This window comes from Microcaecilia unicolor, chromosome 2 (assembly GCF_901765095.1).
Source record: "Microcaecilia unicolor chromosome 2, aMicUni1.1, whole genome shotgun sequence".
NCBI classification, from domain to species: Eukaryota; Metazoa; Chordata; class Amphibia; order Gymnophiona; family Siphonopidae; genus Microcaecilia; species Microcaecilia unicolor.
The window spans coordinates 249991736-250010275 of record NC_044032.1 but is presented as its reverse complement, the minus strand read 5'-3'; the positions used below and the strand labels follow the sequence as shown (position 1 = coordinate 250010275).

Here is an 18540-nt window from a genome sequence, read left to right as displayed (position 1 = left end):
TGATATAAGCTCCAAGCTGGGCAATGCGGAACTATGGCCTGTTTATCCTCGGAGAAGACATAGCTTCAGTGTGCTTCTTAATTTGGTCAGCAACCTCCTCTACCTTCTCTCCAAAAAGATTATTCCCACGGCAAGGGGCATCCACTATCCACTGCTGGACAGAATGGTCCAGGTCAGAAACATGCAGACATGAGAGTCTGCTCACTGCTATACCTTGGGCAGTGATTCTGGATGCCACGTCAAAAAGTGTCATAAGTGTCCCCGGCCAAGACTTGCGACATGCCTTCTGCTGCTTGACCAACTGGCGAAATAGCCCGGCCTGCTCTGGAGGGAGCAGAGCAATCAAGTCTGACAGCTGCCTCACCGAGTTCCACAAGTAGACGCTCGTGAAGAGCTGGTATGATTGAATACGAGCGATGAGCAAAGAGGCCTGATACATTTTCCTCCCAAAAGAGTCCAGGGTTCTAGCTTCTCTGCCTGGGGTAACTGAGGCATAGTTCCTAGTACTCCTGGCTTTTTTGAGAGCAGCATCTACCACCATGGAGTCGTGGGGTAACTGAGACCTCACAAATCCAGGTTCCCCATGGATCCAATACTGGGTGTCGATTTTCTTAGGGACCACAGGGACAGAGGAGATGCCCAGTTCCTAATCAGGACCGCCTTGAGTACCTCGTGGAAAGTAGCCATCACTGCCTCCTTAGGAGGGGAGGTGTAGTCCACGACCTTGAGCATCTTGGCCCTGGGCTCATCCTCCACTTCTACGGGGAATGGAATTGCCTCAGCCATTTCCCATACAAAAGAGGTGAATGAGAGGCTCTCAGGTGGAGAGAGTCTCCACTCAGGTGGAGGGGAGGGCTCAGAGGGGATCCCATAAGACTCATTTGAGGAAAAGTACCTGGGACCTTCTTCTGATTCCCATGGGTGCTCCTCTTCGGTATCGGACAGCACTTCCCTCAAGGATGTCCGAGACCAGGCCCATCTCAATGTCAAGGACCCATGTCCTCGAGAACGGTGTTGAGGAGCCAGCTCCCGTCTCGACTCCAGCGAAGCTTCCTCCACCGACGTCGAAGGGGTACCGGCCTGGGTGGCTGTCGACACCGGGGCCACAAGCAGAGCCAGCATCAGAGGCCGCACCGCAGGCTGAGGGCCAGATGGGGTAGCAGTGGAAGAAACGGCAGGTGCAAGCACTCCCAATGCATATGCACATCACTGCATGAGGCCTTCCAGAAGCTCAGGGAGCAAGGCCTGGATGCGCTCATCGAAGGTCGCTGTTGATAAAGGCTGTAGAGCCGGTGTGGGAGCAGGACCTCAGCTACTAGGGGATGCATGCATCAGCACATCCTGGATGGAGGGGGAGCGGTCCTCTCGGTGTCAACGCTTTTTGGGTGCCAAATCCCTTGGCGCCACGGAGCTTCCAGCTCCGAGTGTCGATGGAGATCACTGATGGTGTTTCTTGGCCTTTGCCCGATACATGTCACCCATGCTCCTCGGTGCCGATGAGGACAACATTGAATTCTCATGTCGCCTCAGGGTCGGGTTCAATGATGGATGCTGTTGGGGACCCTGCATAGCAGGAGGCCTCGAAACAGGTGGAGATCCACTCGATGCCTCACTGCTCCCAGTGTCTTGGGGTCTCATAGCAGCCATCTCTACCGTGACTGCTGATGCCAGTGCAGCACTCGATGTTGATGCTGACGTCAAAGAACCGGACCTGGCCCCAAAAATCTTTTCACGTTGAGCCTCTCAGGAAAGTTGGGTCCTTTTCTTCATATGAAGACAAAGGACACAATTGGTAGGGCTATGGTCGGGCCTGAGGCACTGTAGACACCAAGAATGAGAGTCTTTTCTCTAGATGGTCCAGTTGAACCAAGTACAGCGTTTGAAGCCACTGGGAAAGTAAAATGGCTTTGGCGAAATTAAAAATCGAGATGGTGCCTAAAAAGGGGAAGAAGGCACCAAAAGGAGACCCGACCGAGCAGGCCTAAAACCGGCCTGCGCTGAAAAAGAACTAAAACTTAAATGCGGGCAAAGGAGCTAGGGACTGTAAGGGACCTTTTTTTTAACAAATTCAAAATAGAGAAAAAAAGGGAGCGGGTAGCAAAAAAACACAGAAAAGGCACAAAAATAGCTCTCTCTCGGACGTTTGAGGAACAAGCAAAAAAAGCCACCGTCCCTCATGTGAAGAAAGAAACCTGAAAGGCGCAGTCTTGCTGCAGGTGGGAAAGCACTCACGCATGCGCATTGGAGCACTGCTCACGCTCCAGAAAGCTCTCGTTAATCTCTCTGGTATTCTGCCGGCCTACTTTTGAGGATTATTCAGCCTGCTTGTCCTCGGAGAATATTCAGTACCAGTGCTCTCAAAGCTAACTAGGCATGTAGGACCACATAAATAGAACCAAAGTACTTTAAGACTGCTGCTAGAGCTCTCTTGCTGATTCAAGATGGCGTCCAAGCAGGATGTGCGACACGGACGCTCCTGAAAGTTTCTTTTCTTTAAGTACTTTTTCTTATTGAATTCAATGCCGAAAAGGAAAGGAAAGCCAAGGGGACCACCCCTCCCGAAGCAGACTCCTTCCTTACTTGGGCAGCAGTCCCTGTCAGCATTTCTGGTTTCAACTCCAAACGCAGACGTTTCAGCTAGTGGGGTAAGGAACAGCCCTGCTCAGGAGAGCGAACTATCGCTCAGTCTGCTGGGACCTCTGACCCCAATGACGCCGCATGCACCCGGAAGCGCTGTACCGAACTCCGAAGGTAGGGTTGATTCGAAGGAGTGGCGTGCTCCGGTGGCAACAGTGATGCCTGATGCGAACTTGGGGCTGGCACAGGGTGCCCAGCGAACACCAGGAATATCGCCTGGGGAAACCATAGAGGAATTTCCAGTAACAGCAACGCAAGAAGAAGTTATTTCTTGTGCATTGGCGATCCAGCCTCTGGTTAAACCTCAGGAGGTGTCGCTGGAGACGATTTGGACGGCCTTAGAATCTCTTCACAAGGTCTGTATCTCATTTATTACTGTCTCCTTGAATAACTCTTTGCAGATAAACTCTTTAAAAAGACAGATTGAGGGGTTATTGATAAAGCAAACTGACTTGGAAACACAAATTGGAAAAATGACTCAACAACAAACTCAAATTTCAGGAGATTGTATATTAATTCATAGGAAACTAGAAAATTTGGAGAATCAATCAAGAAACCTGAATTTAAGATTACTAAACTTCCCAAGATCCAAATTTGTTGTGCCTAAGGACATGTTTGCTAGATTTTTGAAAGAGGTATACAAATATTCTGAACAATCACTTCCCCCACTTCAAAAAATTTTACTATTTGGAAATGAAAACTCCCCCACAACAGGATACTTCTAAACAGGCTAATCCGCCTGAAATATTGGATTTAACAAACTTTCTCAAACAGTTGATGGATAATACAGAGACTAGAGCAACTCTAATTGTAACATTTGTATTTTTGCAAGATAAAGAATCTTTAATGAGACTTTATTTTAAAAACATTCAACCAGATTTTAAAGGAAGCAAGGTCTCTATGTTTCCAGACATTGCTCAATGGATCCAACAGAGGCAGAAAAAATTCCTGGATATGAAACAGGAATCTCTTAACACTGGGGCTGTTTCCCAGTTACGATTTCCTTGAAAATGCATTTTGATATTCAAAGAGAAAAAATATATATTCTTTGAACCTGAGCAACTGCGGTCTTTCCTTGATATGAAGAGAAACCAAGTTCCAATCCAAACATTGAGTCCTGAAAACATTTAAAGGGAACCACTGCTTGTTTCTTTAACTTGATTCTTTATTGTACCAACTTCCTTTGATTTATAACTTATCTTGAATCTGCCTTATTTACTTGTGGACTATAGAATCCAGTTTAGTAAAGAATTTTTTTGTATAGTTTATTTCCTCAATATGAATGTATCCTTTAAAATGGATGTATCTATTCAAAGAAATAATCTTTGTATTAACGCTTAAAACAATAAACAAATTATTAACATAAGACTGCTGCTAGAGGTTGCGGCAGCCATTTTGAAGGGGAAGCTGCAACACAGAGAAGCAAACAGGCATCGCTCCTGCCATTTGTCCACTAGACTACCAGGATCAGGAGTGGGGGGACATTGGGGTGCCAGATGCTGTTCTGGGGTGGATGGGAGTGAGGGAAGAGGGACTGAAATAGAGGAGGGGGGTTGGGCCAGATACCCTTATGTGGGTCCCGGCTGATATTCAGCTGGGAAATGCACATGTGTATTACGTGGTTGCCTGAGCCTGACTGAATATTGGCCAGGACCCACCTAAGTCCTAGCAGCTGCTTTCTATCCAGTCATCGGCTAAACACTGCCCTGATAATTTCTTTAAAAAAAAAAAAAAAGAATTAAAGAAAGAAAAACTGAATAAAGATGTTGAAAAACATAGCTTAAGGAGAGATGTTCTGCCTCACTGCCATGTAATGACATCACCCACTTGTGTGCTTGATTCAATCCTGCTTGTTAATGAAGAACAATACTGACCAGTACAACAGAGGAGAAGGATGAAGCCCACGGTGCTACACTGACAACTGTCTTTCTCTTAGCCACATGCCAAGACACATTACTGATGCAGTATCTGCTTCAGTTTGGACCAAGACCCTGGTCACTCATATGATGGGGTATTAACCTCCCAATTCCACTGCAGAAGTTCAAGTCTGCAGCCCTTACCATGGCTGTGGAATCACAGGATAACAGAGGCCCTAATCATTTTCATGTGTGACAAACCCAAACAGTCTATCTGAAGTTCCATATATCAGATCTTAAAATAACTTAGTAAAGCTATATTACAAGGGTCTCATTTGCATAGATGGCTGAGTATTAGACAAAAGGAACAGGACATATTTCACAATTACAAAACTGCTACCCAATAAGCAGCCAGACAAGTTGCATAAAAGTTGCTGACATCACAACACTTTCATCCAATGGCAGTCACAATTAACTTTGTAATGGCTGTTATACTCATTCAATTACCAGCAAAGGCTGGATTTAACCCGCAGCAGGAGTCAAATCTCCCCACAAATTAAATTTACACTTATCTGTCTGAAAATTAAAGACTGTCACTAGAATCTGAGTAAGAAAAGAAACTATATGTGACAGCAAAGATTGCACAAGTTATATACAGTCATACTGAGAGTACACAAACAGGTTTGAAGGGAAATGTTGCCAAAATCAGACCTCAGGTGGAGACTTGGAATAAATCTCTTTCTCCCCCACACCCTGTATAAATTTCAGCATCTTCCATAAACTGCCCCCCAAAAATAGAACTGGATTAACCTGTTTTTTGTGACATGAAGTTTGCCTCACATCCACACCCATAACATTCATAAATCAACAAACAGTCGTCCCTCAACTACCAGGTCTCATATATGGAACCAAATTTCTCCTGTCTCAGGATTACAAGAAACTTCCACATGTTATTTACAAAATGTGACAACAGTAAATAAAAGCAATTAAACTGCAAGGGGTGGGAGAAGAACACAATATTCATACCCTTCACTGACATCAGGCTTTCCTGTGTTCTTGAGATACAGCACTGTAACTTCCTACTCTGTCACTGTTCTACTATGCTGGGGGTATGCTGAAGGGCTTCAGTCTCCAGCTTTGTAATTCTCTCCCTTGTCACTGTTCTTTTGTTCCTGGGATGTACAAAGGGGCTTCAGGCTCCAGTCTGTCACTTCCTCCCTGCCACTGTCCTCTTATGCCAGGGATATACAGAGGGACTGACCTGCATACTCCAGCATTGTCACTCCATCTCCTGTTACTGTCCCCCCCACCCCCCTGTGCTGGGGATATACAGAGGGGCTGCAGGCTCCAGCATTGTCATTTTCACCTCCCCCTTTCTTCTGTACTTAGAATATAAAGGGGGGCTTCACTCTCTAACCCTATCATTTCCTTCCCTGGCACTATCTCCCTGTCACTCCCTCCTGATCACTGTTCCCTTGAGGGATACATTCTTCTGCACTGTCATTCCCTTTCCCCCCTATACTGGAGACATGCAAAGGGACTTCAGTATCATATACTGTCACACCCTCCACTGTCACTATCCCCAGTACTGAGGATATATAGAGGAGCTTCATTCTCCACTACTGTCACTCCCTCCCTTGTCTTTGTCCTCCTGTGCTGGAGGTATTCCAAAGCAGCTTCAGTCTTCAGTGCTGTCATTCCCTCCCCTACATACACACATTCGTGGCCAGGAATTCCTTGTCCAGTAAGCTTTGGTAGATTTCTCTTCCCGCACTGAGTCTGTTTCTTTTCTCAAAATGAGTAACAGGAAGTTCTCTACTTACCCTTGTGGATTCAAGCTATGCAATAATTAACAAAAACTTCTTCTTACATCATAACATAACAAGACGTGCACTTGTGTGGGGGAAGTCTGGGATGGGGATCCAGATAGGGAGGTTCTACTTCCTCTCCAATGACAACCGGAAAAGTGGAAAGGGCTGGGCAGGGCTAGGCTGGCACAGGCTTTATATAGTACGCTGCAGTCATTCAGCAGGGAAGCAATTCCAGAAGTGCAAGGTAAGCAGCCAAACAATGCTAAACCCTGCAGCCAGCACCATCTTTCAGATCTCTGGCTGGCTCACCCTCTTCTTCCATCTGTTTCTTTCACTTGATATCTCCCTCTGTATGTTCAATCAGTCTCTCAGCTTCAGAGTCAGGAAACTTTACTGCCATGAAGATTTGTATACATGTTGCCAGTAAAATCTGTGTACTTACTTTGCTGTCTTTTCAAGACTCTTCTCTATGTGTGTCTACATGTATCTGATTCTGTGCATGTATTTCTAAATCAGGGGTTAGTCCTCAGAGTCAGGACACACCTAGCCAGTCAGGTTTTCAGGATACCTACAATGAATATGCATGAGGTTGATTTGCATGTCCTTCCTCCATTGTATGCAAATTTATCTCATGCATCTTCATTATTGGTATCCTGAAAACCTGACTGGCTGGGTGTGTCCCAAGGACTGGGTTGAGACCCCTGTTCTAGGTGTACGACTGTGCTTGTTTGAATACGCTTTTCTGGGCATATATATGTTTGTTTCACTTTCTGAAAGTCTGTATATTCAGTGAGTGTATATGTATTTATATCTCTGCATATTTCCATGTGTCTGTGAATCTCAACATGTCTATGTGTTTTATAGCTCTGGTGTATATCAATACGTACCTGTGTCTCTATCAGTGTTTATGCCTATCTGCAGAGAATGCTAGTAGACTGGATTTATCAGCTTTTCTTTTCCAGTCTTTCAGTGTTTTCTCTCCACTATGTTCTTAACATTGCCTTCTTTCCATTTTACCACAATCTATATCTCACATCTGTTACTCCTCTTCGTTCTATCTTATTCCTTTCCCTCCTCCCATGCTATCTCTTCCTTCCTTCCTTCTTCCTTTCTTTCTCTTTCCTCTCAACTTCTTTTTCTCTGTGTGCATCTCTCTCCCTCTTACACTGGTCAGGGCCGTCTGCCTTCTCATGTATAGTAGGGGAGGGTTGATTTCACAGCTGCTTATTTTCTGTCTAGGGCAGGCATGTTCAGAGCAAGAGGTGGGACTGAGAGGAAAAGGCAGGGCTGTGCATATTCCCAGAATTTGAACAATATGAACTTCTCTTTGCTCTATTCCCTGATATCTGGAACTGCTGCCACTCACTTCCAGACAGAGCAACCCCTTTTTAAATCTCTATATCAGCTTTAACCTTCTATTTCTGGGTTATTATGCATTACTGAGAGAAGGAAGCGACAGCTGTACTATATACAGATCAACACTTAGAAAGGGCAGAACCATTATATTTCCCCCTTCATTTTATGACTTGGTGCCCAGATTTATGAACCAATTGCATGCGTAAATTTATAGACTACATGTATAAGTGCAGCATTTAGGTGTGTCCACTTATACCTACTACTGACATTGTGTAAATGGGTGTGTCTAAATGTTGTCAAGTAGATGCCAGCTTATGCTGGTTTTCTATAGTGGAATCTTGGTGCTAATATGCTATTATAGAATTAGCACTCACCACACTGCATCTAGGCGCATAACTTGTGGAAAGCAGACAATGACAGCTTGTATTAAAAAGCAGCTAAGCTGAGATATAGTTTTATAGAACACATCAAAAATTATGAGACAGGGCTTCTCTAAAGAACTAGGAAATGTTGCAGATCTCTTCAAACTGAGATTTTTTGCACACTCTGAAGCCTTTAATGCAGGAGCCTTTGAGATCACGCAGGTTGGTTCTTCAGATGTGACAGGTATTCTGAAGGACGACAGTATAAATACTTTGATGGGATACTGCAGAAGAGAAATTCCCATTATAGACATCTCCAGTAAGTGCTGACTGGATTAGTATTAACTATATGAAGTTTAGTCAAAAATATTATATTTTTTATTTTTGTGAATTTTTGAATTAATATTTCTTATTTTTGTTGTGAAATTTTTATTAATATTTCTAACACCTGCAGGGACCAATTCTTTGCTGACACTAATCCAATCAGCAATTGATACCTCCCGAAAATTCTTAACTTTGGGAACCTTCACTCTACAATAACCTCTCAAAGTATATGTGCTTCCTTCTTTCAGCTTTGCAATCATATTTGAAGAAACAAACTACAAGGGTCTTTTACTAAAGCTTAGCTTGAGTTATCTGCAGCAGAGCCCATGTTATTCCTATGGGCCCTCCTGAAGATAACTCAAGCTATGCTTTAGTAAAAGACCCCATATGTGATTGTCAAAAGCTCTTACATAACATTCTTGCAGAACTGTTAAAAAATTATTCTCTAAGATCAACTACTAGAATTCTGTGCATCTATGTTCAGTGCAAAGGGACCTTAGTGACAGAATGAGGGAGAAGACCAGATTGTGTAAGACTTGTTGCAGCAGAGTAGGCTGGTACAAATGAGCAGAATGAATAGACCACATGATCTTTTTCTGTCTGTATCTTTTATGTTTCAGTGTACTGTAATATACTGCTACAGCCTGTCCCAGGCAATACTAAGTCACAGAGAAAGCAGCTGTTCTCGTATCTCACTCTGCTTTTATTTTTCTTCAACAGAGAATCTCAGATACCTACACCACTGTCAATATTGGCTACTAGCCTTCGTGGGTACCATGGATACATTCACATATGGCTTCCTGGCTGCTGCCCTGCTGCTGCTGGCATCTTCTGGCCCATCAGAGGCCTGCAGCTGCTTTCCTGCACACCCACAGACAGCATACTGCAACGGCGGTGTGGGTGAGTATTGCAGGCAGTACATGCTCTACATTCCCTTACTTATCTCTCAGTGGTCCTGTGCTGGGATTATAATGTGTATGCTTCCTGTCTTCTGCAGACCCAGCCAAACCCTTGGCAATGCTGGCTGGGTTGTAATAAGTGGTTTCTCTCTCCCTCTTTCTCCGATTCTGCCATCTGCAGCCAACCTAAAAAAAGGGAGGGGTGGAGAGGGAGAGCGAGGTGTTTCTGTCAACTGTATGTAGTTCCAGGCCTCAGGAAATGGTAGGGTCCTACACCAGATGAAAACAGCAATTTACAAAAAGGCTAAGTACTGCTCTCCCTTGCTTCCAGCCATACATTTTCCCTCCTGCCACTGCCCTGTAATTACTCTGCTCCCTGTTTCTCTTTTATTTGGTTTATTCTGTATTGAGAAGTTCAATACAGAGAGGAACTGGAATCCAAAGTACAGAGCATGCCCAAACCATGAACTGACATTATCAGACAAGGACTGACTGATTCTCTGATGGTGACAGGCACCTTTTTGATGCTGCTTTTAACTCCTAACCCTTATTCACTTGTTCAGAACCCTTATTTTATCATCCTCACTTTAATATTCCCTTATCTGTTGTTTGTCCGTCCTAATTAGATTGTAAGCTCTGTCGTGCTGGGACTGTCTCTTCATGTTCAAGTGTACAGCGCTGCGTACGTCTAATAGCGCTTTAGAAATGATAAGTAGTAGAAATACATATCCATGTTTGTCAACTTCCTGCTCTTCTCTCAGCATTTCTTTTACCTATATTGTGTCTGTTTCTTCCCATTCTTTCCTTTGTGTCTAACCCTGCATGACAAATGGAGTACAAGCTACCTGTCCTAGGAAGGAAAGGTTAGGGTATGCTACTTCTTACACCATATCGCTGACTCACTCCTTTTCCTTTCACAGTAATTAAAGCCAGGTTTGTAGGAGCCACTAAGGTGAATCTGAATAACAGAACATCTGAAGAATTAGGATGGATTCAATATGAGATCAAAGTGGGCAAGGTAATTCTACCCCAATGTTCCCTACTCTCCTCTTCTGCATCTCCCAGACTTTCTAATGCAGTAAATCTTTCAACACTTTCTGTGGGTAGGATCTTAGACTGCAGGAGGTAAGAGCTCTTTCCAAAACTGGTGCAAAACTAGTTATCTCGCAGGTCCTCCGAACTTTCCCCCCCCCCCCCCATCCAAAACTAAGCCTTCCATTCAGATTCCTCCCTCCCCTAATCCCCAATCCAAATGTAAGACTCCCTCTCCCTCCTAAGCAGGCATAAATGTCCACAGCTTCAACCTAGGCACAATTTCTGTCACTTTGCCCTGGTATTTTATAAACACACATGGCACATATGTGATGTGTCTGTAACCCTGGGTTGGGTATGTGCATCAAATGGGCTACAAAATGTATTTATCTTAAGGGACTGGTTGAAGGTCTGGGCTGGAACTAGTAAAACTAGGAGGCTGGCTGTCTCTAAATCCACTCATAACACAACTGGCCACAGGAATCATATGATATATTAAAAATGTGTCTTATTGAAAATTGACCCAACATGGCCATGTTTCAATTGAATTGTGCCTGTATCAGGGGTCCTTAGGTTTCTGTGCAATCAGTTTACCCATTGTGGAAGCGTGGAAAAAGTTCTCACATATTGATGTTGTTCTAATGAGAATGATTACTACATCACTGCTTCATAAACAAAAAACAAAAGTGAACTAACTGAACAGAAATCTAAGGACCCCTGACACTGACACTGGCACAGGCCAAAATGTGGCCACATTGGGACAATTTTCAACCAAACATATTTTTAATGTATCATACAGATGCGTTTAATTTTGGCCATCTCTGCTTTCTCCTGGTTCTTCATTCTCTGCGGAATATGTTTCTTCTTTCCTGTGTTTTGACTACATCCATTCACATTACACTGCTCTTTCAGTCAAAGAAACAGTCAGTAGCAACATATATGTTACACACCAAGAACTGGCTTTACTAGAACTTGGAATTTCAGGCAAAACAAGGAACTGTTTCAGATACAACAATGCACATGAAATTTATATTGAAAATATTTTCTCTTTGCAATACTAACAGTATTTCTGGCACTCTTTCCTTTCTCTTCTGGGCTTGGCCCCCCAGCAAGAACGCCCTTGCCAGTACAGTTCCTTAATATTTAAAAGTGTTGAGCTCACTAAGACTCTTCTCTCACAGTCCCTTTTGCAAGTTCCTTCTCCCTGAGACACAGCCTTTGACTCTGGTGACAATTGCTGGTTAGGGCTTGATCTTGATTTCTCTTCTTCCATTATCACTTTGTACAATTGGGGGGGGGGGGGGGGGAAGCTGGTTCCCCAATGCAAACTTCCTCCTTCAAAAAGTGCAACAGTTTTTTGTAGGCTCTGGTGTTTCTCTATCCCATTGTTCCCTTCTCCAGGTGCTCTGGTCTGAATGGCCAAGGACTTTCTCCCTCTTTCAAGTAGGGGGACTGTGGGTAGGAACCAAGCCTGGTCCCCTAGCAGTATTCTGGTACAATGCCCAGGGATGTAAGCCAAAGATATAATGGCCCTCTTGTGGGATGGGTATTTATAGGAGCCTTGTTTTTTCCTCCAAAGACTGGATTCTTCTATTCTGTCAATCAGGCAGAAATGCTATGGAAATTGTTGGGTTAATGTAAGGTTATGGCTATTTTTTTTTCCTGGTAGAATGCTAAAAATTCTGGTACTGCTACACAGGCAGAACCTTCATCATCTCTACATGTCTTTATAAAACAGGCACCTACTTGGTGATCATAGTTAGGCAGCCTGTTATAAAGAATTACTCTCCACATGTTTGTGCACCTACTTTATACACACATATACTCAAACAATTTTATAAGAGTCCACTTGAGTACATAAAAAACACTGTTCTATGCGCTCAAGTCTCTTATAAAATTACTCACTTTTCATTTAAGTGCTGTTCTCACTGATCCTTCTTCAAGTGGATGCTATTCTCTCGCTGTCTCAAACTGTAATAAGATGAAAAAACCTATATATTAAAGTAAGTCCTGCTTGAGATTCCTGTGGCATGTTGACCATGAGTATGTTGGAATAAGCTCAGATTGTAGTTTGTTGCAATAATGGGTATAGGCTAGTGGTTACAGCAAAAACGTATTACCCAAAGGGTGCAAACCTAACCTGTAAAACAAAAAGACTTGAAAACAATGGTTCCCACCACTATTGTCCCATGGTCAGCATATGATCGTACTACAGAGCAAAAACCTATTAAAATAACCCTCAATCTAATCAATTTGTAATAAAAATTTCTGAATGAGTTCTAATTGTTGTCTAGTTTCCTGCACCACTGATCTTTACTGTTTTGTAAGGGTAAGGATAATGCATTTGATATACTGCCTTTCTGTGGTACAACCAAAGTGGTTTAAATACTGCTTTCTCAAGCCATAGGCCTTTTCTATTACACCACATTCCTAAATACTAATTACAATTGATACATAATCTTCTGAGCATTTGTCTTTATTGTTTTATGATGGTTTCCTTCCAGATTTTTAAAGGCTTTGACCTCATCACAGACCTGCAATTCCTCTACACCCCATCTGAAGAGAGCCTGTGTGGTTACACTCACTTATCCACCAACAAGTCTGAGGAATTTGTCATTATAGGTGAGACGCAGCCAGTTATGATATGGACAGAAAGGTGGGATTGCCATGTTGGGACATCAAGGCTAATTCTGTGGATAGAGGGACTTCAAGAGTACACATGGAGGCTCATTTTCAAAGCACATAGACTTACATGGAGGGGCATAATCGAAAGGGACGCCCAAGTTTTGTTGAGGATGTCCTCGCAAAACATCCCGATGGAGGGGCAGGGAAACCGGTATTATCAAAACAAGATGGAGTCCATCTTTCGTTTTGATAATACGGTCGGGGACGCCCAAATTTTGAAATTTTGGTTGTCCTTAGAGATGGTCGTCCCTAGATTTGGTCATTTCTGATTTTCGGCGATAATGGAAACCAAGGACGCCCATCTCAGAAACGACCAAATGCATGCCCTTTGGTCATGGGAGGAGCCAGCATTTCTAGTGCACTGGTCCCCCTCACATGCCAGGACTCCAACTAGGCACCCTAGGGGGCACTGCAGTGGACTTCAGAAATTGCTCCCAGGAACATAGCTCCCTTACCTTGTGTGCTGAGCCCCCCAAACCCCCCTAAAACCCACTACCCCAACTGTACACCACTTCCATAGCCCTTACAGGTGAAGGAGGGCACCTAGATGTGGGTACAGTGGGTTTGTGGTGGGTTTTGGAGGGCTCGCTGTTTCCTCCACAAACGTAACAGGTAGAGGGAGGGATGGGCCTGGGTCCGCCTGCCTGAAGTGCACTGCATCCACTAAAACTGCTCCAGGGACCTACATACTGCTGTCATGGACCTGAGTATGACATCTGAGGCTGGCAAAAAATATTTTTAAAGATGTTTTTGATGGTGGGAGGGGGTTAGTGACCACTGGGGGAATAAGGGGAGGTCATCCCTGATTCCACCTTTTTGTGCCTTGGTCATAAGAAAAACAGGACCAGGTAAAGTCATCCAAGTGCTCGTCAGGAATGCCCTTTTTTTTCCATTATGGGTCGAGGATGTCCATGTGTTAGTCACGCCGAGGTCCCGCCTTCACTACGCCTCTGATACGCCCCTTGAACTTTGGCCGTCCTTGTGACAGAAAGCAGTTGGGGATGTCCAAAATCGGCTTTCAATTATACCGATTTGGATGCCCCTGTGAGAAGGATACCATCTTCCGATTTGTGTTGAAAGATGGGCGTCCTTCTCTTTCGAAAATGAGCCTGATAGTAACCTTAACCTTGTGCTTTGAAAATAAGCCCCTATCAAGAGTTAAATTTTTAGGATAGGAACACTGAATACACATGGGATAAAAGGTGCATCTAATGGAGGCCTGGTATATGTAATTTTTTTCTCATGCATATTTGTTGTGGAAACTCATCTGGGAGTGATGTCACTGACACAGGTTTGAGAACGACAACACTAAACCTCATCATATAAGTTAGCCAACTGCTTTAGGTCAACCATAAGAAACAAAGTGGATTTTGATTTTACACCCATTGCATGTATAGACTAGTAGTACCAATGTCTCCAAGAACCACAGAACTACAAATATATAAATGCATAGATACAAAACTAGAACCAGATTAGCCTATCAAAGTTGGTCTGGATCATGTGGGCAGCCCAAGCATCATCTCCTGTGACTAGGGTTGTCAACTTTCACCAAGTAATTCAAACAGTCCTAGTTGTGCGTGCAAATTTAGGCGCATGCCCAATTTATGCACACAATTTAATTGAATGAGCCAATTAGTACCAATAACTGGCTGTTTACCAAGCAATTACTGGCACTAATTAGATTTAATTGGCATTTATGTGCTAAAAAAATTATGTGATCAGAAAAATGGAGGGGTGCAGAAATGGGAGGGGCATCGGCATAACGGAGGTGTTCTTAAAATTAATGCATGATGTTATAGAATAACGGGGATTCATACCTACATTTGCAGTTAAGCGCAATTCATGGGCATAAGCACTATTCTATAAATTGTGCCTAACTTTAAGCACGGCTTACAGAATAGCACTTTTTTCGGCGCCATATATAGAATCTAGCTCCATATGTATAGCCTTGTAGACCTTATAGTCCAATTAACTATCCTAAGAAAATCCTATGTCCATGAAAGAAGTAGGCAAAATGAAGACCAAATCTAGAGTTACCAGCTTTGACTGACAAACCCAGCTAACTGAATCTCAGCTATCCCACTTTCCACTGCCAAAATTTGGCTCCCAACATGCTAGTGCTCAGTTCTTTATTTAATATTACTCCAGTAGTTAGAAACAAGCACCAGAGGAATTCAGGACTCCGTTAGAAAGACCTCAGAGAGTGGTGCAGTCCTTGCCACTGCAGCCAAGATGGGGCACGGTTGTAGATTCACAAGACCCAAGTAGGGGTGGGAGTGGCCCTGACGACAGTAGTTATAGAATAGCATTTATAAATGGCATATACAAGTGTATATCCACGTATTCCTGGTATACGCTAGTATTCTAAACATTTACTCACATAATGCGTATGTAAATGTTAGTATCTGCTTTATACAATTATCCCCGTTTTGTCTAAGCAAAATGTATATAGCAACAGGAATTCCAATAAAAAGCAATGTTACCAAAGTACAAAAAAAAAATTTAAGAAAGCTTTTTCTTTTAAGCTTTGTCTTGTCAGTTTGCCCACCAACTTGTTGCTAAGTAACAGGGCAAACTGCAATGCAGGCCAGCGTAGCCCAATCAGTATGGAGTCAAAGCAGCTGGCAACTGTGTTTTCCCTTATGCTCCCAGATTTAAAAGATAGTACTGGTGAAAGGGATAAATCAGAGACTGACAGGAAGAAAGAAAAAGAGATCTATAAGATTGTGTCTAACTTTTCCCTGAGGCTAAAATGAAAACTGATTTGAAACAGTGAGGTCATTTTTTCTGTATTTGATGCTGGCTCTCCTGTGGATGCTCAGTTAGATTGAACTGAGCATGCATAAGAGAACAGGCATTAGTGGCCAAAGCACACCTGCTCAATTAAGTGCTGCTCGTTCAGCGCAGGCGGGACTTGTGCAGATGAAGGCTTAGCACCAGATCCCAACCTTGGTTCCAAGTGAACTGGAAATACAAAGTAGGAAAAAATTGCCAGATCTAAAAAAGAGTGAAGCACCAAAGACAGACTTCCTTTATCACCCAACAGAGACAGATTCCGCTCCCCTCCTGAGACAGATCTTTCACTGTATCCCAGTATTGTTTCAGATATTTATAGTCTCTTTTGCCTACTCCACAGGAAACATGATAGATGGGAAAGTGCGGATATCATCTTGTGGCTTCATCAGACCCTGGGATGAGCTCAGCGCCAGCCAGAAGAGGGGGATCATGCAGATTTACAAGAATGGTTGTAACTGCACTGTAAGTAGCATGGATGCAGCCTCAAAAAAACCAAAGACCATCACTGTCAGCATGACAATCCTACTAATGCAGCATTTAGTTCTTTCTGTGCATCCCTCTGTGACATTCTGTCCATTTGGCAGCAATACACAATCACAGTCTTCTTGTGTGACTAGCACACCCCAGGAGTAGCTGCATTTTCCTTTATTGCATTAGGCACTCTGTTTATAGTCCTGATACAGAATAGGCTGGACTGTTACTATCTGTCTTTAAAGACATTTGCTTTACTTAATGGGTAGCTTTTGTATAAATTAAAATTATGAAAGCATAATCCACAATTCAGCTAGCAATAAATTATCTGATGGTTAAACAAATTTAGAAGAGCTAACTATTATTGAGACAAGAAGGGATAGTGAGAAAGGGGCCAATATGCTTCATAAAGCCTGAGCTTGAGAAAGGAAAAATGATGTCTTCCTCAATAGTTTTCTTTTATTGAACCATAGCAGATGAATTTCCATAACCTACTTGTCTCTGGATTCATCTGCTTTTTTGAAAAGGAAAGGGTTGTTATATTATACAGATTCACTGGGTAAAGTCTGCATAATGTGTTTTTTCTGTTCACTAACTCTCATTTCTCTGCCCTTCTCTTTGAAGATTGTTCCCTGTCTCTCCATGCCCTGCTCCATCAATGGAGACACTGAGTGTCTGTGGACAGACCGTTTAATATCCCGAAGTTGGAAGGCATACCAGACCCAGCACAATGCCTGCCTGCCCCAAAGCAGTGGGACCTGCACCTGGCAGTCCATGAAACTACGAGCTGCCAGCACCACCCTGAAGTCCAGTGCTGTACTTTGAGGCAACAAGATGTTTCATGCAGGAGTCACACCCCATGGCTAGAGAGGGAGCAGGCCCAAACATGTACACAATTTGTTTCTTCAGCTGATGTTAGCACTACCTGGGGGCCCTTTAACTTCATTTCAATAGTTTCTGTTTTTCCTCAGTCACTCCCCCTACTGTCAAAGTGTCAGCAACCACCTCTCTTCCTGGATGGGAATTTAAAGGATATGTTTGGTGTCAGCAGTTCACTAAGTAACACCAACCCCTCCCCCCACCCCCATGGTACATTTAGGGATTGTTGGAGTTATGATTGGATGCTAGTCTCTTCCAACACCTTGGCCTTGCTCGTGCCCTATCTCATGCCATAATGATAGAGGAGGAGAGCACAGCTAAGAAGCGCCAAGCTTATATTCTTTGCTAGTAGATTTTTCTTCTTTATTCTCTTGTGGTGTCACAAGCCAGCTACCTCCAGATTGCTGCCAAATGCTGCCTAGGTCTTCTCTACACCTCCGCAGAAGATTATTCCCCTTCTAGCCTAGCCTTCTACAAAGCCAGGGTGCCTTCACACCTTCTCTGTTATTGATGTTTACAGGAAGAATGACATCAATTTATGCTTTCCTGCCTTCACTGTTTATCTGTGCTGTCCCTACCTCCAACCTCATCAATCTTCTTTGCCTACTCTTACATTATTCATTTGTGTTGTCCCTGCCCATAGTTCATCAATCTGTGTTCTTTCAGACCCTGCTCTCATTGATCTTTTGTTTTTTTCTTGACAATACCACAAAGCAATAGCTCCAGGGACAGTGTATGAGTCCAGAACATAATTCTGCATTAAAACATAAAAGGGGAATCCCAAAAGGCTGCTATTAGACTATGAGAAGCCAGCTTTGTGGCATTGTGATGGTACTGGTAGGAGAAGCACAGCATGGTAGAAAGATTTCAGGGTAGGCACAAACAGCAAGCATGAAAACTAGCAACTGCAGTATGGACAGATATAAGCTGAGCAGGCCCGCTTCACTGTCAAAGTGCTGTCTTATGCACATTCTCTGTTGAGCGCCAGGCTGGACATAAGTTGTTAAACTGACCTCAGGCTGTATCAAAGTTGCTGGACTTCCTTACTCATCTCTAAATAAAAACTAGATTTTTTTTAAATAAAAAAATGTGTTTTTAAAAATGCATTGTGATGTTATCTGGTGCTAAGTGCATACAATAAGTAATAAGAGGAGGATGAGCATGTCAGCATGCTTTTCACAAATTATTCACCATACTCCCATCTGCCTCACTTTCCCTCTCTAGCCACAGAAAACCAAGACATACTCAATGAAGTCCCTGTGGAAGCAATCCAGCAGACAAAATAGATTTGAGACATTTTCTTTTTTTTTTTTTTCTCAGATAAATTTCTTTCTGCTTTTCCCATGCTGTCAAGAACATCTTTGGTGGCTTCCTATATTCTTCACCTTCTGCACTATCCTAATAGGTACAGGTACTCACATTGTGGCTAACC

At 43.2% G+C, this 18540-nt stretch overlaps 2 protein-coding genes across 3 annotated transcripts in view; one reads left to right on the top strand and one right to left on the bottom strand.

The window, feature by feature from the left end:
* The window catches only part of SYN1 (synapsin I), a 557871-nt gene that overhangs the window by 271235 nt on the left and 268096 nt on the right, over nt 1-18540 (bottom strand). The gene's annotated exons all lie outside the window — the stretch shown is intronic.
* Nucleotides 6453-18191, top strand: TIMP1 (TIMP metallopeptidase inhibitor 1). The gene is made up of 6 exons (XM_030193894.1): nt 6453-6548; nt 9067-9246; nt 10166-10263; nt 12782-12899; nt 16099-16220; nt 16854-18191. The coding sequence occupies exons 2-6, from the start codon at nt 9123-9125 to the stop codon at nt 17052-17054; spliced, it is 663 nt and encodes a 220-aa protein (XP_030049754.1). The 5' UTR covers nt 6453-6548; nt 9067-9122; the 3' UTR covers nt 17055-18191.